The sequence below is a fragment of the Colletes gigas genome, unplaced genomic scaffold (assembly GCF_013123115.1).
Source record: "Colletes gigas isolate AHSC1104 unplaced genomic scaffold, ASM1312311v1 Colletes_gigas_Sc00029, whole genome shotgun sequence".
Classification (NCBI taxonomy): Eukaryota; Metazoa; Arthropoda; class Insecta; order Hymenoptera; family Colletidae; genus Colletes; species Colletes gigas.
The window spans coordinates 724,028-750,475 of record NW_025106658.1 but is presented as its reverse complement, the minus strand read 5'-3'; the positions used below and the strand labels follow the sequence as shown (position 1 = coordinate 750,475).

The 26,448-nt window shown below is 34.2% G+C and overlaps 1 protein-coding gene across 1 annotated transcript in view; it reads right to left on the bottom strand.

The window, feature by feature from the left end:
* The window catches only part of LOC122401892 (LON peptidase N-terminal domain and RING finger protein 3), a 107,476-nt gene that overhangs the window by 13,782 nt on the left and 67,246 nt on the right, over positions 1-26,448 (bottom strand). Inside the window, exons 2-4 of the mRNA XM_043404317.1 lie at positions 20,868-20,986; positions 16,563-16,685; positions 6,996-7,187 (exon numbers count right to left, since the gene is read on the bottom strand). Of these exons, the coding sequence (XP_043260252.1) occupies positions 6,996-7,187; positions 16,563-16,685; positions 20,868-20,986 (434 nt within the window). The remainder of the gene's footprint in view (positions 1-6,995; positions 7,188-16,562; positions 16,686-20,867; positions 20,987-26,448) is intronic.

Sequence of the window (26,448 nt, the reverse complement as noted above, 5' to 3'; positions counted from 1 at the left end):
TAAACAGCTTTATTCCAGTGGCATCGAAACAACAAAAACCAGGAGAATTTGAAACCTTGAAAAATTGAGTAATTCGTGATTTTTGTGTGTCTTTTCTGCCAAACGAGGAACAGCTTTATTCGAGTGACATCGAAACAACAAAAAGCAGGAGAATTTGAAACCTTGTTAACGAGGGGATTTGTAATTAAACAGCTTTATTCCAGTGACATCGAAACAACAAAAACCAGGAGAATTTGAAACCTTGAAAAATTGAGTAATTCGTGATTTTTGTGTGTCTTTTCTGTCAAACGAGGAACAGCTTTATTCGAGTGACATCGAAACAACAAAAAGCAGGAGACTTTGAAACCTTATTAACGAGGGGATTTGTAATTAAACAGCTTTATTCCAGTGGCATCGAAACAACAAAAACCAGGAGAATTTGAAACCTTGAAAAATTGAGTAATTCGTGATTTTTGTGTGTCTTTTCTGTCAAACGAGGAACAGCTTTATTCGAGTGACATCGAGACAACAAAAAGCAGGAGAATTTGAAACCTTATTAACGAGGGGATTTGTAATTAAACAGCTTTATTCCAGTGACATCGAAACAACAAAAACCAGGAGAATTTGAAACCTTGAAAAATTGAGTAATTCGTGATTTTTGTGTGTCTTTTCTGTCAAACGAGGAACAGCTTTATTCGAGTGACATCGTGACAACAAAAAGCAGGAGACTTTGAAACCTTATTAACGAGGGGATTTGTAATTAAACAGCTTTATTCCAGTGACATCGAAACAACAAAAACCAGGAGAATTTGAAACCTTGAAAAATTGAGTAATTCGTGATTTTTGTGTGTCTTTTCTGTCAAACGAGGAACAGCTTTATTCGAGTGACATCGAAACAACAAAAAGCAGGAGAATTTGAAACCTTGTTAACGAGGGGATTTGTAATTAAACAGCTTTATTCCAGTGGCATCGAAACAACAAAAACCAGGAGAATTTGAAACCTTGAAAAATTGAGTAATTCGTGATTTTTGTGTGTCTTTTCTGTCAAACGAGGAACAGCTTTATTCGAGTGACATCGAAACAACAAAAAGCAGGAGAATTTGAAACCTTGTTAACGAGGGGATTTGTAATTAAACAGCTTTATTCCAGTGGCATCGAAACAACAAAAACCAGGAGAATTTGAAACCTTGAAAAATTGAGTAATTCGTGATTCTTGTGTGTCTTTTCTGTCAAACGAGGAACAGCTTTATTCGAGTGACATCGAAACAACAAAAAGCAGGAGAATTTGAAACCTTGTTAACGAGGGGATTTGTAATTAAACAGCTTTATTCCAGTGACATCGAAACAACAAAAACCAGGAGAATTTGAAACCTTGAAAAATTGAGTAATTCGTGATTTTTGTGTGTCTTTTCTGTCAAACGAGGAACAGCTTTATTCGAGTGACATCGAAACAACAAAAAGCAGGAGAATTTGAAACCTTGTTAACGAGGGGATTTGTAATTAAACAGCTTTATTCCAGTGGCATCGAAACAACAAAAACCAGGAGAATTTGAAACCTTGAAAAATTGAGTAATTCGTGATTTTTGTGTGTCTTTTCTGTCAAACGAGGAACAGCTTTATTCGAGTGACATCGAAACAACAAAAAGCAGGAGAATTTGAAACCTTGTTAACGAGGGGATTTGTAATTAAACAGCTTTATTCCAGTGACATCGAAACAACAAAAACCAGGAGAATTTGAAACCTTCAAAAATTGAGTAATTCGTGATTTTTGTGTGTCTTTTCTGTCAAACGAGAAACAGCTTTATTCGAGTGACATCGAAACAACAAAAAGCAGGAGAATTTGAAACCTTATTAACGAGGGGATTTGTAATTAAACAGCTTTATTCCAGTGACATCGAAACAACAAAAACCAGGAGAATTTGAAACCTTGAAAAATTGAGTAATTCGTGATTTTTGTGTGTCTTTTATGTCAAACGAGGAACAGCTTTATTCGAGTGACATCGAAACAACAAAAAGCAGGAGAATTTGAAACCTTGTTAACGAGGGGATTTGTAATTAAACAGCTTTATTCCAGTGACATCGAAACAACAAAAACCAGGAGAATTTGAAACCTTGAAAAATTGAGTAATTCGTGATTTTTGTGTGTCTTTTCTGTCAAACGAGGAACAGCTTTATTCGAGTGACATCGAAACAACAAAAAGCAGGAGAATTTGAAACCTTGTTAACGAGGGGATTTGTAATTAAACAGCTTTATTCCAGTGACATCGAAACAACAAAAACCAGGAGAATTTGAAACCTTGAAAAATTGAGTAATTCGTGATTTTTGTGTGTCTTTTCTGTCAAACGAGGAACAGCTTTATTCGAGTGACATCGAAACAACAAAAAGCAGGAGAATTTGAAACCTTATTAACGAGGGGATTTGTAATTAAACAGCTTTATTCCAGTGGCATCGAAACAACAAAAACCAGGAGAATTTGAAACCTTGAAAAATTGAGTAATTCGTGATTTTTGTGTGTCTTTTCTGTCAAACGAGGAACAGCTTTATTCGAGTGACATCGAAACAACAAAAAACAGGAGAATTTGAAACCTTATTAACGAGGGGATTTGTAATTAAACAGCTTTATTCCAGTGGCATCGAAACAACAAAAACCAGGAGAATTTGAAACCTTGAAAAATTGAGTAATTCGTGATTTTTGTGTGTCTTTTCTGTCAAACGAGGAACAGCTTTATTCGAGTGACATCGAAACAACAAAAAGCAGGAGAATTTGAAACCTTATTAACGAGGGGATTTGTAATTAAACAGCTTTATTCCAGTGACATCGAAACAACAAAAACCAGGAGAATTTGAAACCTTGAAAAATTGAGTAATTCGTGATTTTTGTGTGTCTTTTCTGTCAAACGAGGAACAGCTTTATTCGAGTGACATCGAAACAACAAAAAGCAGGAGAATTTGAAACCTTATTAACGAGGGGATTTGTAATTAAACAGCTTTATTCCAGTGACATCGAAACAACAAAAACCAGGAGAATTTGAAACCTTGAAAAATTGAGTAATTCGTGATTTTTGTGTGTCTTTTCTGTCAAACGAGGAACAGCTTTATTCGAGTGACATCGAAGCAACAAAAAGCAGGAGAATTTGAAACCTTGTTAACGAGGGGATTTGTAATTAAACAGCTTTATTCCAGTGACATCGAAACAACAAAAACCAGGAGAATTTGAAACCTTGAAAAATTGAGTAATTCGTGATTTTTGTGTGTCTTTTCTGCCAAACGAGGAACAGCTTTATTCCAGTGACATCGAAACAACAAAAAGCAGGAGAATTTGAAACCTTATTAACGAGGGGATTTGTAATTAAACAGCTTTATTCCAGTGGCATCGAAACAACAAAAACCAGGAGAATTTGAAACCTTGAAAAATTGAGTAATTCGTGATTTTTGTGTGTCTTTTCTGTCAAACGAGGAACAGCTTTATTGGAGTGACATCGTGACAACAAAAAGCAGGAGACTTTGAAACCTTATTAACGAGGGGATTTGTAATTAAACAGCTTTATTCCAGTGACATCGAAACAACAAAAACCAGGAGAATTTGAAACCTTGAAAAATTGAGTAATTCGTGATTTTTGTGTGTCTTTTCTGTCAAACGAGGAACAGCTTTATTCGAGTGACATCGAAACAACAAAAAGCAGGAGAATTTGAAACCTTGTTAACGAGGGGATTTGTAATTAAACAGCTTTATTCCAGTGGCATCGAAACAACAAAAACCAGGAGAATTTGAAACCTTGAAAAATTGAGTAATTCGTGATTTTTGTGTGTCTTTTCTGTCAAACGAGGAACAGCTTTATTCGAGTGACATCGAAACAACAAAAAGCAGGAGAATTTGAAACCTTGTTAACGAGGGGATTTGTAATTAAACAGCTTTATTCCAGTGGCATCGAAACAACAAAAACCAGGAGAATTTGAAACCTTGAAAAATTGAGTAATTCGTGATTTTTGTGTGTCTTTTCTGCCAAACGAGGAACAGCTTTATTCGAGTGACATCGAAACAACAAAAAGCAGGAGAATTTGAAACCTTGTTAACGAGGGGATTTGTAATTAAACAGCTTTATTCCAGTGACATCGAAACAACAAAAACCAGGAGAATTTGAAACCTTGAAAAATTGAGTAATTCGTGATTTTTGTGTGTCTTTTCTGTCAAACGAGGAACAGCTTTATTCCAGTGACATCGAAACAACAAAAAGCAGGAGAATTTGAAACCTTATTAACGAGGGGATTTGTAATTAAACAGCTTTATTCCAGTGACATCGAAACAACAAAAACCAGGAGAATTTGAAACCTTGAAAAATTGAGTAATTCGTGATTTTTGTGTGTCTTTTCTGCCAAACGAGGAACAGCTTTATTCCAGTGACATCGAAACAACAAAAAGCAGGAGAATTTGAAACCTTATTAACGAGGGGATTTGTAATTAAACAGCTTTATTCCAGTGACATCGAAACAACAAAAACCAGGAGAATTTGAAACCTTGAAAAATTGAGTAATTCGTGATTTTTGTGTGTCTTTTCTGTCAAACGAGGAACAGCTTTATTCGAGTGACATCGTGACAACAAAAAGCAGGAGACTTTGAAACCTTATTAACGAGGGGATTTGTAATTAAACAGCTTTATTCCAGTGACATCGAAACAACAAAAACCAGGAGAATTTGAAACCTTCAAAAATTGAGTAATTCGTGATTTTTGTGTGTCTTTTCTGTCAAACGCGGAACAGCTTTATTCGAGTGACATCGAGAGAAGAAAAAGCAGGAGAATTTGAAACCTTATTAACAAGGGGATTTGTAATTAAACGTGGCGACCGATTACTGGTTACCGAACACCAGCAGCTTAACATAGCAACAAGATCGATGGTGATTGAAACGTCGGGTTTATATAAGTTTCAGACGCCTGAGCGCTTATTACCGCCACGATATCCGTATTGCCTCGCCAATCTATAATAATTGCAAATTGATTGTTAATTACGCGCATTCCGTGGCAAGAAGTCCAGCATCGTAACAGTGCTATCTATAACGAGCAGGTGCATTGATCTCGGGACAAACAAAATAATTAATCGAGGTAAACAAGGCGACATCGAGAACACAATACAAACGTTAATTATTATCATTTTACGAGCTGTAATAAACGAAATATTGAAAGTGTACTCAAATGAAAGAACAAAATTTTTAGATTATTTATCGATCTTTCATCTTTTTACACAATTATTATGTAAACAATACCCTTGACTTAAACTTACGTAAAAAGAAAAAATAAAACCTGAATTTCTCGTTTTCTGACTAATTTATTCGAATTGAAATATGAATTTGTTTAGACAATGCCCACGACTAAAAATACTGTTGTTTGTTCGAAAAATTGGTTGAATGTTTATCAGAAAGTTGTATAATTTAATATTTTGTAGCCTTTTTCCCACGTTAGCGACATGACACATTTATTATTTTCGTCTTCGTTCAAAGTTATTCGTTTCGACGAGGAAAAAGAGAAACAAATGATTTAATCTGAACGTCAAAGTCAGCGTGCAACTGTATCTAATGATGCCAACTTGGGAATAATCGGTTACTGCTCCATTATTAACATAGTCTTACGGATAGTCAGTTTGACAGGTCTCGGATCCCATGATTACAGTGACAGGATTCATAAATAACATTTGTTGGCAATTTATGTTGAATTTGATTAATGCAACGGTACGAATACGTATTTTTTATTTTTAAAAAAACATATTTCAATGCAGATGCCAATATGACAAGCTTCAATAAAGATTATAATGTTAAATTATGATGTTATATTACAAAATTTGACAGAGAAACTAAATGATATAAAAACGAAGATTTTTCAATTAATTCGCCATTATGAATCAGCTAATAATTATTCAAAACAACTTCTATTGTAATTAATTTGTACATAAATGATTCTTTGCAACTTCTGTTCAACTTACAAACAAAGTTTTTATCAAAAGGGTTATTAATTCATTATTTATCTGAATTTAGTTATTAGAATTCTGTATTTGATCAAATTCTTGTATAATTCTACCTTGTTCACGATTAGTATGACTTTTAGCATACACGTGTTCTTTAACGTGAAGCCACAAAAAAAAATGCTAGCAAAGAATTCTTGAAAATGAAATGGGCAAATAAATAATCGTTATTCTGTCTTTTTGATTCATTTTTTCGTAAGAATTTGTCAAATTTTTTCGTTTATTTCAATAAAATACAGGGTCAAAGACAATTTTTTAAAATGAAATAAAATAAAAATATTGGTATTCTATTTTTCTGATTTATTTTTCCATAAGAAATCAGAATTCTATATTTTTCATTTATTTTTTAGAAGAAATTTGAATAAAATAGTAGAATTAGAGGAAATGAAACGACAAAGAAAATTCTTAAAAATGAAACGACAAAGAAAACTTCTTAAAAATGAAACGACAAAGAAGAAATCGGTATTCTATATATTTTTGATTTATTTTTTATAAGGAATTTGAATAAAATAGTAGGATTAAAGAAAATGAAACGACAAAGAAAATTCTTATAAATGAAATGACAAAGAAAACATTTTAAAATGAAACGACAAAGAAGAAATCGGTATTCTATATATTTTTGATTTATTTTTTATAAGGAATTTGAATAAAATAGTAGGGTTAAAGGAAATGAAACGACAAAGAAAATTCATAAAAATGAAACTACAAAGAAAATTATTTAAAATGAAACAGCAAACAAACGAATAGTTATTCTATATTTTTGATTAATTTTTTCATAAGAAATTCGAACAGAATATTAGCATTAAAAGAAATGAAACGACAAAGAAGAAATCGGTATTCGACATTTTTGATTTATTTTTTATAAGGAATTTGAATAAAATAGTAAGGTCAAAGAAACTTAAACGAAATAATTCTTAAAAATGGAGCAACAAGGACAATTTTTTTAAAATGAAACGTCAAATAAAAAATTGTTTATCTATATTTTTTGATAAATAATTCGAACCTGTGCGAAGTCTTCTTCGCCGCCGCTGCTATTGTCTTCGCAATCGGACCCGTTCAGGATCGCGCGACGATTCCTCTTGAGATTCATCATCTGATAGCGACTCCTGGTGCGCGACGCACCCTCCTTCAAATTGTAGGGCGCGCGGGATGGCACGTAACGATGATGACCGGCCGACAGCACTTTGTACAGCACCTGAAGACAATACGAAACGATACCTTTTGTAATTATAATGCGACCGTGCCGGTGAAAGCCGCTCCTCCGTTCGCGAGGATTCGCATAATACGCGTATCCGTCGACGCTGCAACCTCGTCTTTGTCGCACCGCTGATGCTCAATGCAAATTAGGCTTGCAAATCCTCGCAAATATGATTCACGCTCGCTTTGACGCCAAAAAAAAAAATTACGACCAAGCGTGTGGTGCAATTACAACGTTGTGTACATTTCAAACGTGATTCGATTCTACGTGGCGAATTTGTTAGGCAAATTGGACGCCGTTTGTTACCGTTTCGCCTCTTAACATTCTAAATCTCTCGCGTCACGTTGCGAAGACAACGAAAGAAACTCAGAATTTTCTACGAAACCACACAAAACGTTTTTCATTTGAAAATTTTACAGAAAAAAGAATCATCCACGAAGTGACGATCTTCTTGTGTGTTGTTTTCCAGTTGATAAAAGCAGTTTAAACTGTCAAATATTCAACCACTGTGCTCAAACACGCCTCAACATTGAGTACACAACATCCACGAATGTCTTGTGATTCAATCTGGTAGGATTCTATCTACATGTGTTCACATTGAGTAGAAAATTTGCACAGTTAAATAGGAAAAGACTCACAAAATGAAGCAATACAGAATTTTCCAGTTGATAAAAGCAGTTTATACTGTCAAATATTCAACCACTGTGCTCAAACACGCCTCAACAATGAGCACACAACATCCACGAATGTCTTGTGATTCAATCTGGTAGGATTCTATCTACATGTGTTCACATTGAGTAGAAAATTTGCACAGTTAAATAGGAAAAGACTCACAAAATGAAGCAATACAGAATTTTCCAGTTGATAAAAGCAGTTTATACTGTCAAATATTCAACCACTGTGCTCAAACACGCTTCAACAATGAGCACACAACATCCACGAATGTCTTGTGATTCAATCTGGTAGGATTCTATCTACATGTGTTCACATTGAGTAGAAAATTTGCATAGTTAAATAGGAAAAGACTCACAAAATGAAGCAATACAGAATTTTCCAGTTGATAAAAGCAGTTTAAACTGTCAAATATTCAACCACTGTGCTCAAACACGCCTCAACAATGAGCACACAACATCCACGAATGTCTTGTGATTCAATCTGGTAGGATTCTATCTACATGTGTTCACATTGAGTAGAAAATTTGCATAGTTAAATAGGAAAAGACTCACAAAATGAAGCAATACAGAATTTTCCAGTTGATAAAAGCAGTTTAAACTGTCAAATATTCAACCACTGTGCTCAAACACGCTTCAACAATGAGCACACAACATCCACGAATGTCTTGTGATTCAATCTGGTAGGATTCTATCTACATGTGTTCACATTGAGTAGAAAATTTGCATAGTTAAATAGGAAAAGACTCACAAAATGAAGCAATACAGAATTTTCCAGTTGATAAAAGCAGTTTAAACTGTCAAATATTCAACCACTGTGCTCAAACACGCTTCAACATTGAGTACACAACATCCACGAATGTCTTGTGATTCAATCTGGTAGGATTCTATCTACATGTGTTCACATTGAGTAGAAAATTTGCATAGTTAAATAGGAAAAGACTCACAAAATGAAGCAATACAGAATTTTCCAGTTGATAAAAGCAGTTTAAACTGTCAAATATTCAACCACTGTGCTCAAACACGCTTCAACATTGAGTACACAACATCCACGAATGTCTTGTGATTCAATCTGGTAGGATTCTATCTACATGTGTTCACATTGAGTAGAAAATTTGCACAGTTAAATAGGAAAAGACTCACAAAATGAAGCAATACAGAATTTACAAATGTTTCACTCTGTAGTATATTATAAATAATTTAATATGTATTTCCCTTTAAAGATACCTCAATTTTGTACAAAACATTCCTCTCGATCAATCTAAATTGCAACTATTCAAGCACAATTAAATTTCTTTCGTTAATGTGGGATAAAGATTTATCATTACGCAAGATGTCCATTTATCATACGGAATATCTTCTCATTGTTATTTAATCGAGAGTCTCACGTTTTGAGAAAACATTATTAGACGTTTTGCGGAACACGAACAAAAAATGTTATTTCGAAACTCGCGTAATTGCTTGATTATGCCTTCTATAAAATTGATCTTTCTCTGAGAGTTTCGAATATTCTGTAATTTGATCGTTGATGGACGGTAGGAAATCCGCAAAATTTCATGGGACTTTACGCAACTTCCTGTCGGGTCGCGTCCGGAACATTTTCACCTGAAGAAAGTACTCAGCCAACGGGCTTCGCATTGTTTGCCCTACGGCAGGAACGCTACGCGAAAAGAATGATGCCTCGATCTTACATAAGTACCGGTGCAGCTTGCGTCAATGATTCCAGCCGGCTCTCCGGTTACATAATCACCGTTCAGAATTCAATTTGTCTCGAAGTACCTAGCGTTCGTGCGTTCGTACATCAAATTCCAACCGACCAACTCATCACCCGTTCGCGTGATCGCCATTAACCCTTAAAAGGGTACATTTCAGACGAATTACGTAATCCAGTTCAACCTTCCAACAAAGAAAAAACCTCGAATCACCATTGAATTCCTTTCTTATTTAAACAAACACCACATTTATGTAACAATTAATAAAAAATAATTATCAATCACAAAGATACGACGCTGAGTTTATTGATGGATCTAGAATAGCTTAAAGAGGGGGAAAAAAATTGCAAAAAAACATTTGATATTTCCAGAATTTGAGAATTTCAACACTAACAAATTATAAATAGAAATAGAAATTTTTTGAAACGATTAAAATTCACATAACACATTTTTTTGGTTAATAGCTTCTCATTCTTCGAGAACAAATGTTGTTAATTTCAGCTCGAATTTGTAAAAACATGTTTGCGAATAAAATGGCGACCAACTAAAAACACTTTGCAAATAGATTGATTTGAAACAAATTTTAATCGATGTTGAAAATTAAATTGTTACTATTTCTTGTTTCAATGGGTTAATTTTTCGTATCTATTTGAATTTTTTTCTCGAAAGTGGATAGGATTTCGAGGGTACGTGTAATGACCAAAAATGATTGCAATTGACCCCTGCGACCGAAAATAATTTATTTAGGCCGATTTGAAAAATTTTTTTTTCGACCAAAATATTCAGCTTCTATTCGAATTTTTTTCTCGAAAGAGGATAGGATTTCAAGGGTATGTCTATTCACAAAAAATGATCATAATTGACCCCTGCAACTGAAAATAATTTTTCTATAACGATTTGAAAATTTTTAATTTTGTCAAAAGTTTTACACCTTCTTGAATTTTTTTCTAGAAAATGGGCAGGATTTGGGTGATATGCCTATTGACCTAAAATGATTGCAATTGACCCCCGCAACTAAAAATAATTTTTTCAAAATGATATGAAATTTTCTTTTTCGCCGAAAAATTTTACATGTTCTCGAATTTTTTTCTCGAAAACGGTTAAGATTTCGGGGGTATGTCTATTCACCAAAAATGCTTGTAATTGACCCCCGGAACCTAAAATAATTTTTTCAGAGTGATTTGAAATTTTTTAATTTTGCCAAAAAATTGTCCATCTACTCGAATTTTTTTCTCGAAAATGCCTAGGATTTCGAGGGTATATGTATCGACACAAAATGGTTGTAATTGACCTCCCTAGCTAAAAATATTTTTTTTAGAACGATTTGGAAATTCTTTTTTTTTTGCCGAATTTAGGCTGTCGATTTTTCTTAAAAATTCGTTTTTGATTTTTAGTCACTTTGTTTGGCGCCCTACGGAAAAGTTGTCTAATACTTTTTTGTAGGTACCTATGAGCTCTACTTCAGAAAAAAGTTTCATTGAAATATATTCGCTATTGCAGGAGTTATGGCTGTTTGAAAATTGGACCATTTTTATTGGGGGTTTTCTCATTTTGCGGGTTCAAGGATCAACTTTTCGAATATTTTTGCGATTTGTACATATTCTCTACTAAAATACGCGTTGTTTGCTTTTTTAAACATTAAAATCCTTCAATCCGTTCAGAAGTTATGATGTTTTAAAGATACGCAAGAAATTCTCACTCTCTCTTTCACGTTGAAAATTAAAATGTTACTATTTCTTGTTTCAATGGGGTTAAAATTCACCGTAAAAATGCACGTCTCACGTACAACGTCGTATCTCCATTATTTAGTAATTATTCGATTCTTTTTATCTTTTCTGCAATTTTCTTTTTTATTCCATTTTGATATATTTTCTTTGTTATGCTTGTGTAGGTGTTTCCAGATTAAAAACGAGATGCTAAAAATACGCGTTATGCTCGATGAGACGCATAATATTACGCTTTAGATGGATATGGCGTTCTTCCTTCAGACGTGGATAAAAGGCATCTCACGAAACGAATGAATGTCGTTAATTAGTATTCTAGAAATCATTGTGGACTGCGCAATATTCAGTATAGTATCAGTTTATAGTCTTCATCCTTCTTCAGGTCGAAGTAGAAAGGTACACATTTCACCTGTCATGTGTGGAAGTAGGATCCATACTGACAATCGTCTAATAATACGTGTTAATACGTTGAATCATCATACATTTCGAATTTATAAAATACAACGAATTAAACCTAATAGTAATATTTTGAATAACGTTACTGTCATTAGAAATACTGCAAAATGTTAAATACATCATTGAACTTACAAATGTGCATATTTTTTACACTATAATTCAAGTAAATTCGAAAATATGCAAAAATAACGCGACAGTAAACGTGTATGAAAGGTTCTTTTATTTTCGGAATAAATTTCGAAATTTTACGTAAGAATATTTTCAGAAAATATTACGTTCGAACCTTGAAAATTGAACATTGTCATTACCAGTCATTAGGTTTAATTCCCACTTTTATAAACTAAGAACTTGTACGTATAATGCAAAAATAAAAACAAAGGTGTTGGTAAATTGATCGATAAAATGAAATATCACACTTAATTCATTAACACTTTACCGACCGATAGCCTATTAATCGACTGTTTTACCGACCAACGCTTACCGACCGATGGCCTATTTTAATCAACTGTTTTACCGACGCTTACCGACCGGTAGCGATTGATTAATCGGCTATCGGTCGGTAAAGTGTTAAGAGTAAAAAATATTGCTTGAACTGCTAATTAACAACGATTTAAGATGAAGTATAGCGATGCAAATATTCCACATGTTCTCGATAATATTACAATGTATTAAACACGAAGAATTACACCTTCGAAAGACTATTAAGAAAACAATTTGTCAACAAATCATTCCATAATAAAAGGACCATTCAAAAATAAAAATTAATTCTATAATTCTATAATTGTGTATGATCGTATCGTGTGTTAGATCTGATAGTTGTCGAGTGACTCGTAACTCAAAAATAGAGACTGAACGAGGAATGAACGATAACCGCGATTTAAAGACTCGAACGTATCGAGTTGCGAGTAATTACAGCGTGGCCTTACCTTGAGCGTGCAACTATACTATCCTTGGGTCACTCACCTGGAGTCTCATTGGATCACAAGATCGTTGCATCGATCGCTACGACGGCGCAGAGAGGCCAGCAGGAAAATAAATTTCCTTTTTTTTTTTTCGTTCCAGCTATTTTATTTCTTTTTTTTTTTTTCTGTTGCTCGCGTAGGTGCACCGCGGAATCGCTGGTTTATTATATAATAAGGCATTGAGTCGTCGACGTTGGCCGCTCTGACGCCCCGTGTTATTCATGAAAGTCAATTCGCGGAATATTTATTCCCGACTTGGCTCATTCATCTTCCGCCTACGTCGGTAATACGAAACGCGCGATTATTTGCGCGCGGAACGAAGAAAAAAGAAGGAATTTCGATGAAAATCAAACTTATCGTTATTTCGTCGTTCACGAAGTTGAAAGAAGTATCTCAAAACCTGTAACGTTATCAGCTTCGTGGAACGTGGTTATTATGGTCGTCACGATTCCTTCTCGTAGATCCAGATTTAATCAGATTTAATTAACCCTTTGATTTCCAGTGGGACTCCGCGAGTTCTTCTAATTAAAGGTGACTGTTGCGTAAGCAATGCATGTACGTGTGCACTTGACTCTAATGTGGTCTGATAAGCTCATGGAAAGAGTGAAATCGAGTATACTTTTATACGAATCACTTTATCTGAGACAGGTTTTGAAACCATTAATTGAATTAAAAAAAAGTGATAATAATTGGGGGGAAAAGATTTGCTCGATAGTTGTGTTTGCATGAAATTTCTGTTTGCAAATTTATGGTAGAAGTCTTTAATATTTAACCTGTCAAGTTTACGAAATTTCTGCTATAAATGGAAGAATTTCTGTTTTATAATACCAGAAACAGTTGCTTCTGGGGGCCAATGTTTAGTAATGCTTCGTGTAATTTAACACTTTACCGACCGGTAACGGTTGATAAATCGGCTATCGGTCGGTAAGCGTTGGCCGGTAAAACAGTTGATCGATAGGCTCTCAGCCGGTAAGCGTTGGTCGGTAAAACAGTCGATTAATAGGCTATCGGTCGGTAAAGTGTTAATAAATAGTACAAGTTATATATTTATTCAACGTCTGACGTTAAATTTCCTTAAAAGTGCCTTTTGTAGTTTTTGTAATTTTGAATGAAATCACTTTTGATCACTTTTATCATTCCCTCCACGTCTGTCGTTAAATTTCTCTTCGTTTGACATTGAATTTCACGCCTTTTGTAGTTTTTGTAATTTTTAATGAAAAATAATTAAATTAAAATTCCTCTCGCGTTTATCATTCTGTTTAATATTCATAATAATGAGTAACATTTGCAGAAATATCGAAATGAGTAATAGAGAGGTTTCGAGAGATCGAGAGCGGAGAGCAGAGAGATCTTTCTCGTAACAAATAGTACACTCTCTTCGAATAGTATAGTTACTAGCGAGTGGTTATCATTGCCCTGGCACGGGTCACTCACCTGACGACTATCATAGCGAGTCATTAAGCTATACCACTAGCAGTACCGGAAATGCCGTCGTGCACAGACGTCCACTTCTTTTGTGTACGTTCCTGACTCTGGTACAATATCTTGATCTCCCTCTCTTTTCACTCTCTCTCTCTCTTGCTCGTTTGTACCGTTCGTTTATGTACTCTCTGTTTACACAACGCCACCACGTCGAAATTAGTATGAATGCTAATGGGGGTTTCCTACGACGATGCAACAACTGCAACGTTAGAGAATTTCCTTGCTCGTTACGTTTAAATAAAAATGTTCTCGAAACTTGTCGTTAAAGCAAAATTCATTTCTATTCCGATGGAATTTCAAAGAAATTTCTCAAAAAAATATTGTTTATTTATTGTAGGTAAGAGTAACCATTATGAATGATTAAATTTCCTTTTTGATTAGAGTAACCATTATCGATGGAATATGTTATATGTATATTTTATGATGTATCTGGTATATTTGCATATGCTTCTTCATATTTACAGGTCATTTTTCTTAATATTTGGAGGTCCAAAAACTGACATAGGGGAGCAATATAAAACTTTGTACTTTCCATACAATAACAACAACAACAACATCAACATCAACAAGAAGAACAACAACAGCAAGAAGAAGAAGAAGAACAACAACAACAACAACATCAACATCATCATCAACAAGAACAACAACATCAACATCAACAACAAGAAGAAGAACAACAACAACAACATCAACATCATCATCAACAACATCAACAAGAACAACAAGAACACCAACAAGAACAACAACAATAATAATAATGTCAAAAACACAAAGAGAAGAAGTACAATAAAGGACCAAGATTTGACTGTTTAAGATCTTTAATAAGAAATATACCAAAAAATATTAATTTTTATTTATTCTAGGTAAGAATAACCATTATGAATGATTAAATTTCTTTTTTTGATTACAGTAACCATTATCGATGCAATATGTTATATGTATAGTCGATGTATCTGGTATATTTGCATATGTTTCTCTATATTTACAAGTAATTTTTCTAAATATTCGAAGGTCCAAACACTGACATAGAAGAACAATACAATACTTTGATTGTATGAACGAGAAAAGTGTGTAATATATGTTTTTATAATAATAATGTCAAAAACACAAAGAAAAAAAGTACAATAAAGGACCAAGATTTGACTGTTTAAGATCTTTAACAAGAAATCACCAAAAAATATTAATTTTTATTTATTGTGGTTACGAATAGCCATTATGAATGATTAAATTTCCTTTTTGATTACAGTAACCATTATCTATGCAATATGTTATATGTATAGTCGATGTATTTGGTATATTTTCATATGTTTCTCTATATTTAAAGTCCAAAAACTGATATAGGAGAGCAATATAAAACTTTGATTGTACTTTTCATACATCAACAACAACAACAACAACAACAACAACAACAACAGAAATAGCAGCAACAGCAACAGCAACAGCAACAACAACAACAACAGCAACAGAAATAGCAGCAACAGCAACATCAACAGCAACATCAACAACAACAATAATAATAACAACAACAGCAACAATAACAACAACAACAATAATAATAATAATAATGCCAAAAACACAAAGAAAAGAAGTACAATAAAGGACCAAAATTTGACTATTTAAAATTTGACTATCTTTCTTAACAATAAATAGTATTTAAGATAAAACTCTGCAATAATCAGGAATTCAATTTCAAAATATCACAGAATCAACACGTACATATACACACCATACATACAAACAACAACAACAACAACAACAACAACAGAAATAGCAGCAACAGCAACAACAACAACAACAGCAACAGAAATAGCAGCAACATCAACAGCAACAGCAACAACAACAATAATAATAATAACAACAACAGCAACAACAGCAACAATAACAATAATAATAATAATAATGTCAAAACACAAAGAAAAGAAGTACAATAAAGGACCAAGATTTGACTGTTTTAAGATCCTTAACAATAAATAGTATTTAAGATAAAACTCTGCAAAAATCAGGAATTCAATTTCAAAATATCACAAAATCAACACACACCAGAGAAGAACTCACATAATCGTGCAAATACTAATAAATACACATAGTTATTTAATTAACCACCAAGATATGAAAACTAAAAATCATACACAATCACAACAATGTATCCCTAACACGAAGGACGATATTTAACGCTGCTGTTATTAAACCTAACACATATCAACGCGCCAATTTACATACATCGAGTAGAATAATTCGTTCCTGAAGAGCATAAAATCAGTTTTTTTCAACATCGTAGATTTGGTTCACGTGAACCAACCACGAGATAGGAAACGAAAGGGTTATCTACAGTGTAACATTTACGTCCATGTAAGAGTCAACATACCTTGATCAATTCGTGACGTACAGCTTGAGGATTCTTGTCGATAGCCACGCTGATGCAAATGGCGAACAGCGCTTCTTCGTGCCTGCCCAGCGCTGATAAAGCCACCCCTCTTCTGTAATGCCCCTGTCGATGAACACGTAACACTTAGAACACCAGAGCAGAACACATCCATTCGAAATATTAACACTTATTAATCAGTATATTTTGACTAGACTTGCGATAAATCGAAATTTTACTACAAGTAAACCAAACGATTGGCAAATTAAAATTAATAGAATTCATTTCATTTTAACACTTTACCGACCGGTAGCGGTTGATTAGTCGGCTATCGGTCGGTAAACGTCGACCGATAAAACAGTCGATTAATAGCCAATCGGTCGGTAAGCGTTGGCCGGTAAAACAGTCGATTAATAGGCTATCGGTCGGCAAAGTGTTAAATCATTTTTCAAACATACACTATTTAATTCTGTTTAAATTTCTGCACTACAAGGAAAATAGATTTGGTTTACGAACACCTCGTCAATATAAAAATGTGTTCAATTGATAAGATTGGATGACGAGTGAGTATTATAATTGTAAAACTTGACGTCAAGAATTCGTGACGAGTCAGAGTCCTCATTGTGTGGCAAGGGGCTAATAAAGACTTTCATTTGCACTATTTACATTGCTGTACTATGATTCGTAATAGTAACAATTCATAATTAATGAAAGTTCATGAGGGATCGAAGAGAGAGACTCTTCTTTTCCTAACGATCATCAATCCATAAACAATAGATTTTCAAAATGTTTGACAAATGGTAACCATCACAAAGTTGTAACGTAATTTATAAAATAGGTTGAAATATAACGTGTTATACTTTTAGAGCAAAGCAATTATTAAAGGGTGAATCGATGAACACAGGTAGCATTTGCAACTTGATTACAGGAACCCCGTTCTAACCAAATCTGATAAAAATGGCGGTACGAGGAGGAAACCACTGATTTGTCGCATTCCACGTCGAGGTGGTCTGGGTCAGAGGTCAGGTTTAGCCCTTAGATTTGGGTTAGGGATACCACGCTGTCGCGTTGTGGGTTGGACCAGGATTGGGTTAAGGGTACGCCGGCCATGTGATCGAAGACCGTGCCAAGTGGGAGAAACCAACCCCCCTGCCATGGCTCTCGTGCGATAGATTCGACCGTACCTACTGTTACGCCTCTATTTTCTACGAAATATCTTCCACGAGCTGTGTTACGTGTGCCTCTGAATAACGGGAGTCGTTTACGGTTCGCGCGCGATGAGTCTCCGTACTTTCTACTTGTGTTCTGTTAAATGGTGATTGAACCATTAAAAATGTACATTGACGCTCGAATATTTTACAATAATTAATTTAAACATGAATCGAACACCTTAAAATCGTATACAACTGGTTTTGTTATCATTTGCTTCCTTTTGTATCACAATTTTCTACAACTTCGTCGAAATATCAATAAGAGTGCAAATTGTAAATAGTGGGGAGAACAGAGACTGGTGAAATTCATTTCTGCCTGAAAATTGTAGGTCTAATTATTGAAACAGAACAGAAAGTTCACGAACGAAAGCTCCTACTTGTCTGGTTCTGTATTCCGTTGCGATATTACTTAAACGCTGGTGCATAAAGCTAGTTTATTGCTCTCTTCTTTAGCGTAGAAAATTGTTACGTTATTTACCAAGGTTTCTCCATCCAATGTTCGTGTTTCTGTAATGTAAGTATTTTTTACAGTACAGAGGATGGTTTTAATAACGAGCTATAACTCTGTTTCTAGTGAAATTAGAACGACATTATAGAAAACTAAACTGTTTAATGCAAAATGCAGTTAGTCTATATATTTAAATTATTTATAATAATAATAACCTGGGAAAAATTTTAATGGGAGAATCTAGAGGCCAAAATAAGACGAAAATATAGGATACTAATTTGTTGATTGAGGCTTCGTTAAAAAGTTATTGAAACATTTTCGACCACACGGTATATTTTCGGCAAAGAATTTTTTTTCTCGAAAGTGGATAGAATTTCGAGGGTATGTCTAATGACCAAAAATTATTGTAATTGACCCTCGAAACCGAAAATAATTTTTTCAGATCGATTTGAAATTTTTTAATTTTGCCAAAAAATTTCACACATTCTCCAATTTTTTTCTCGAATGTGGATAGGATTTCGAGGGTATGTGTAATGACCAAAAATGATTGCAATTGACCCCTGCAATCGAAAATAATTTATTTAGGCCGATTTGAAAAATTTTTTTTTCGCCAAAATATTCAGTATCTATTAGAATTTTTTTCTCGAAAATGGTTAGGATTTCGGGGGTATGTCTATTAACCAAAAATTATTGCAATCGACCCCCGCAACTAGAAATAATTTTTCCAGAACGATTTGAAATTTTTCAATTTTGTCGAAAAATTTCACACCTTCATGAATTTTTTTCTCGAAAATGGTTAGGATTTCGGGGATATGTCTATTCACCAGAAATGCTTGTAATTGACTCCCGGGACCTAAAATAATTTTTTCAGAATGATTTGAAATTTTTTAATTTTGTTGACTAATTTGTCCCCCTCCCTGAATTTTTTCCTCGAAAATGGTTAGAATTTCAAGGATATGTCTATTCACCAAAAATGATTGTACTTGGCCCTCACAGCTAAAAATAATTTTTTCAGAACGATTTGAAATTTTTCTTTTTTGTCGAAAAATTTCAGCAAGCTACTCTCTCGATTTTTCTTAGAAATTCGTTTTTCATTTTTAATAAATTTGTTTGCCGCTGTACGGAAATTTTGTCTAATACTTTTTTGTAGGTGCCCATCAGCTCTACTTCAGAAAAAAGTTTCATTAAAATATATTCACTATTGTAAGAGTTATGGCTGTTTGAAAATTGGACCACTTTTACTGGGGTTTTTCTCATTTTGCGGGTTGAAGGATCAACTTTTCAATATTTTTGCAATTTCTACATATTCTCCACTAAAATACGCGTTGTTTGCTTTTTTAAACATTAAAATCCTTCAATCCGTTCAAAAGTTATGGCGTTTTAAAGATACGCAAGAAATTCTCGAGTGACATTTCTGGCCTGAAATGATATTTTCGATAAGTAATTTTTTTCTCAATAATGGTTAATATTTCGAGGTTATGTCTCTTCTCCAAAAATGCTTGTAATTGACCCTCGGAACCAAAAATAATTTTTTCAAAACGATTTGAAATTTTTCAATTTTGTCGAAAAATTTCACACCTTCATGAATTTTTTTCTCCAAAATGGTTAGGAATTTGAGGTTATGCCTCTTCACCAAAAATGCTTGTAATTGACCCCCGGAACCAAAAATAATTTTTTCAAAACGGTTTGAAATTTTTCAATTTTGTCGAAAAATTTCACATGTTCTTGAATTTTTTTCTCGAAAATTGTTAGGATTTCGAGGTTATGTCTCTTCACCAAAAATGCTTGTAATTGACCCCCGGAACCAAAAATAATTTTTTCAAAACGGTTTGAAATTTTTCAATTTTGTCGAAAAATTTCACATGTTCTCGAATTTTTTTCTCGAAAATGGTTAGGATTTCGAAGATATCTGTAATGACCAAAAATAATTATCATTGACCCCTGTAACTAAATATAATTTTTTTAGTATAATCTGAAAATTGTTAATAACTTTTTAACGAAGCCTCAATCAACAAATTAATATTCTCGATTTTCATCTTATTTTGGCTTTTGAAATTTTTTTCCAGAGCTGGCCGAACACCCTGCATAAGTATTATTTATTTAAAGGAAAGGTGATCATAGAAAAATAAATATCAATGATTGATGAAATACTTGTCTCAGGAAATATTGTTTAAAATCGGTTTAAAAAGTGCTGTATGGTTGGCCCAATTTCTAGAATCGCCCCGTGCAGTTGCAAATGCATTATGTGTGCGCGAGCACCGACGCAAACGATGCATAAAGGAAGACAGAACCGCATAAGTGGCTCCGCCCGTAGACAGGAGTGCATTAAGTGAGTTTCATTCCTGACATAATTACGTTTCAAGCTTGCAGTATCAAAGTGCAGGGAGAAAATTACGAAGGAAACTGTAGAACTTCTCCAAAGTTCACGTACAATACTAAGAAAACAAATATCAAAAGAATTCAACTTTAGATTTCACGATGATTTCTGAGTGTCAATTTTTCGACACTCTTAATCGATAAATCTCCACTAAACACGTTTTATGATTTGAAATGAGTTCTCATTTGATTTAGAAGAGGATAGATAAGCTTCTTGTTTGCACGAAACATAATTTTGTCACAAAAATGACCGCAGAAAACGGAGATTCTCACCTTGCCCCAATCCGGTCGAAGCCTAACAGCATGATCAGCGTCCGTGAGGGAGGCTTGAGGCCTGTTCAGTAGAAGCAAGACGTGAGCCCTGTTGCTAAGATGAAGTGGGCTGTTTGGCGCTGAAACAAGAGAAAACACGTCCGTAAAGCATTGGTAAAATGTTAGCGGCGATGAGCGGGGGAGTTTGGCAAGAAAACCGTCCCTCGTGTTTAACGAGAACCTTTTCTCTCCGATCGAATCGAGGGAAGGATTTCACATTACCAAGGAGTAGACTCTCCAGGTCTAGAATCTCTTTGATACATTCCTGCATTCCCGAGAGCTCTCAAACATTTCGCGGAAAAGTGGCTTTCGAAGCTCCTGCGATGGAAATCTTCTTCCCGTTTAAACGAACAATTCTCAACTTCAAATCCCTAACTTCGATATTCTACAAGTTCACCCTTAACACTTTACCGACATGTAGCGGTTGATTAATCGGCTATCGGTCGGTAAGCGTTGGTCGGTAAAGAAGTTGAGTAATACGCTATCGGTCGGTAAGCGTTGGTCGGTAAAGAAGTTGATTAATACGCTATCGGTCGGTAAGTGTTGGCCGGTAAAACAGTCGATTAATATCGGTCGGTAATGTGTTAAGTTTCTCCAAGTTTCGTAGATAGATTCAAGTTTAATTTTGTACGAAAATTAATCTCTTGCATGATCTTACATAGCATTATCTATGGAAACTAAATTATAATAAAATAATTTTAATGCAATGCACCAGAAATTTGATAGCTGGGGTTACCCTAGTACCAAACAAAAAAGATATAATTTTATGTCTTCCATATTGTTTTATCTATAATTTAACAATATTAGAAATTAATATGACATAAGTATACTAATAACTAACCATCGTGAGTTATACCTACATCATCTAATAAACGTACAGCAATGAATCTTCAACAACGTTTGCCTTATTTTCTTTCAAATTTGATAAAGAAGCTCGTAAATAAGAGATCGATTGGAACTCGACGAGAAATAGTAGTTTGTAAGTGGGAAAAATGAACAAGGAGAGGATAGAATGTTGAACCGATGAATTCTCTGTGGCGTGGAGGTCGTTGATTCGTGAATTTCACGTGACGTTACTGAAAATCGCCTAACAAGGCGATGCAATTCTTTTATGAGTTATGTCGACCACGTTGCACAACGCGAGCGTAGGCGATCACGGGCTAGTACACGCTTCACGGCCTCGTCGAATTTATTCCGAAAGCGCAATACGTGCTAAATAATTTTCTCTTTCATCGATTCGACCTTCGATGACGTTCGGTAAACGGAATACACAATGTCTTCTACGAGGATCGTTTATACGTCGCGGAATGGAGTGCGCTCGTCGATCTTTGCTAGCGAAAGCTTGTAATTAGTACGGTCGAATTAAACTGCACAAATTAATTGGCTTACATAAAGCAACGGTGAACGAATTGGATGCTCGTCGTGCTCTGCATTCGGTGACGAGTTTTATTCTTCGATTATGCTAGATATAGACCATAAAGAATGTAAATAATTCTACTTCCAGGTATATCAGGGGAAAAATCATTAGAAACGTGATATATACTTGTGAATTTTCTTAAGAGAGGATAGTATGGAATTATTGGGAACAAAATGAAATTTGTTTAAATTTGTTAATCCATATTTTTTCTATATTTTTGATAGTTTGAGCGATATTTAGAGAAATAGGTTTTGCTGCAACTACTTTGAAGGAGAATTTCATCCCTTTAATGTGGGTGATGATAGATAAATAAAATACAAATAAAATATTTTCCTTGTTGAAAGGAATAATTAGGGAGATCAATTTGATCGATCGACTCAATTTATATTTATTTATTGTGAAATATTTTATTCGTAATTTAGAATTTTTATTTTTATTTAGCAATGAAATTATGTATTGTAGAGTTGTTGGAAATGATTTTCAATGCTGGTCCTCGATATTTGCTCATGAGATAATTAAAAAATGCTTCTTTATTATAGCATTTAAAAAGAAAATGAAATTCGATCGACTCAATTTATATTTATTTATTGTGAAATATTTTATTCGTAAATTAGAATTTTTATTTTTATTTAGCAATCAAATTATGTATTGTAGAGTTGTTGGAAATGATTTTCAATGCCTGGACCTCGATATTTGCTCATGAGATAATTAAAAAATGCTTCTTTATTATAGCATTTCTATAGAAAATGAAATTCGATCATTTAAATTTGTTTTAATCAAATTATGTATTGTAGAGTTATTGGAAATGATTTTCAATGCTGGACCTTGATATTTGCTCATGAGATAATTAAAAAATGCTTCTTTATTATAGAATTTAAAAAGAAAATGAAATTCGATCGACTCAATTTATATTTATTTATTGTGAAATATTTTATTCGTAATTTGAATTTTTATTTTTATTTAGCAAACAACAGGTAAACAGTTGCTAATTTTTTTATTTGTCGAAACTTTTGAGTTGATAAGAACTTTGCCTGATTGGGGTGTTATAATATAAAATATCACAGACCTAACCTAGACCTAATCTAGATCTAATCCAGACCTAACCCAGATCTAATCCAGATCTAAACCAGACCTAACTCTGGCCTAATCCAGACCTAACCCAGACCTAACCCAGACCTAATTCAGACCTAACCCAGACCTAACCCAGATCTAATCCAGACCTAACCCAGACCTAACCCAGACCTAACCCAGATCTAATCCAGACCTAACCCAGATCTAATCCAGATCTAATCCAGACCTAACCCAGATCTAATCCAGATCTAATCCAGACCTAACCCAGACCTAACTCAGATCTAATCCAGACCTAACCCAGACCTAACTCAGATCTAACTCAGATCTAATCCAGACCTAACCCAGATCTAGGGTCTGGGTTAGGTCTGGGTTAGGTCTGGGTTAGGTCTGGGTTAGGTCTGGGTTAGGTCTGGGTTAGGTCTGGGTTAGGTCTGGTTTAGCTCTGGGTTAGGTCTGGGTTAGGTCTGGATTAGCTCTGGGTTAGGTCTGGGTTAGGTCTGGATTAGGTCTGGGTTAGGTCTGGGTTAGGTCTGGATTAGGCCAGAGTTAGGTCTGGGTTAGGTCTGGGTTAGGTCTGGTTTAGCTCTGGGTTAGGTCTGGGTTAGGTCTGGATTAGCTCTGGGTTAGGTCTGGGTTAGGTCTGGATTAGATCTGAGTTAGCTCTGGGTTAGGTCTGGATTAGGCCAGAGTTAGGTCTGGGTTAGGTCTGGTTTAGCTCTGGGTTAGGTCTGGGTTAGGTCTGGATTAGCTCTGGGTTAGGTCTGGGTTAGGTCTGGATTAGGTCTGGGTTAGGTCTGGGTTAGGTCTGAACTTCAACATTTCTCTGACTGTTCATGTTCACAGAATTGCACCTTTGGAACAAATAATAATAATAGATTTGTTCATCAAACAGATTTGGAACATGTGGTTCAGTTAATTGTATTTTTTAAATAGGATAATTAAATTCTTTCCTGAAAATTATCACATAAATTATACATGGGTTAGGTTAGATCTGAAATAGGTCTGGATTAGATCTGGATTAGGCCAGAGTTAGGTCTGGGTTTGTTCTGGGTTAGATCTGGGTTAGGTCTGGATTAGATCTAGATTAGATCTGGGTTAGGCCTAACCCAGACCTAACCCAGACCTAACACAGACCTAATCCAGACCTAACCTAACCCATGTATAATTTATGTGATAATTTTCAGGAAAGAATTTATTATCCTATTTCAAAAATACAATTAACTGAACCACATGTTCCAAATCTGTTTGATGCACAAATCTATTATTACTAATTGTTCCAAAGGTGCAATTCTGTGAACACGAACTGTCAGAGAAATGTTGAAGTTCAGACGATGTAAATCTATTCTAATGGAGGTGTTTATGACCTGACTTTTGCTAGTGAAGAACTCACATACCAACTCCAAACTATTTAGAACAGGATCACGAGCAAGAAGATGTGAAAGGAGTCGAGATAAATTTACCAGAGAATTCATCTATTAAACAAATCTGTTTCACTTAAATCTTCATGGAAATATGTGTTAAAAATCGAAAGATTATAATAAAAAAACAACGAATCTGTTTTCTAAGCGACTATACGCGTTGGTATTACGACGATTGGAAAGTTGAAGAAGAATTTGACTGGTATTATTCGTCTGGCAGGTGTCGATCAAAATAATGGCTGCGATAGTACGTTTCGTTCAGTATAATTTGCTCAAGGTAAAGTTTACTATAAGTGGACGCCCGTGTTTGCTGGATGCCTGTAATCGTGCTGGAACATCGTCTTGTAACTTTCTCGAAATAGGTTGTACGCGGTCGCAATTTCGATGGCATCCGTTCCCCTTCGCGGCGATGCACTCGTATGTGCAGCGAGCAAAATATTCTCGTCCCATTAACCATCTCCACCTTCTCCTCGCATTGAAAATTAATCCACCTCGTATCGAGTTTAAACGCGTCTCTCCAACCCTGGTATCTTCCACAAAAGTAGTCAAATTTCTCATCTCATCCTAACATCATCGAGATAAAAATAAAAATAAAAATCTTGTAGTTGAAAACACGATTATGTATTGTTTATCGACACTCTCCTGTTGGATGCAATTTTACGTAGAACTATGTCTAATCAAATAGTCCAATTGCATCTTTTTTAACACGTTGACTGTCTAAAATCCTAAAATTGTCAACGAGACCAAAAACTTTCATTTTAGACAATTGTAAACTACACAACTTAAAAAGTTGTCGTAACAGTTACTTTTATAATATTTTAATGAAAATTACTATTTCTAATTTATAAAATATATACGAATTTTAGAAGCTAGTACCTCGACGCTTAATATAAAAATGAAATTTTTACATTCAATAGTTTTGTTTTTTAATGAATCTTGTTTTTTTTTTAAAATGAGTGACAAGAAGATGTATTTTCATTTTTATTCCTGCAAAACGCGGTTCAAATAACAATTCAGATGATTTAAAAAGCTTTGCAATGGAGATTTTAGTCTGATCGAGCAAATTTTGATTTTAATTTTGATTTTGATTTTGTCACTCTGGCAAATTAATCGACGTTGATATGAACTAAAGATCTACTTTAATTACGAATAATTTATATTGCACAATATAGGTGATTGCTGGAATAATGAAACTATCGAGCATAAAAAGCATTGAAAATAATTTCCAATAACTTTACAATACATAATTCGAATAAAACAAATTTAATACATCGAATTTCATTTTCTTTTGAAATGGTATAATATAGAAGCATTTTTTAATTATTTCATGGGCAAATATCGAGGCCCAGCATTGAAAATCATTTCCAATAACTCTACAATACATAATTTGAATAAAATAAATTTAATTTTCTTTTGAAATGCTATAATAAAGAAGCATTTTTTAATTATCTCATGAGCAAATTTCGAGGTTCAGCGTTAAAAATCATTTCCAACAATTTTACAATACATAATTTGAATTAAAACGAATTTAAATGATCGAATTTCATTTTCTTTTGAAATGGTATAATATAGAAGCATTTTTTAATTATCTCATGGGCAAATATCGAGGTCCAGCATTGAAAATCATTTCCATTAA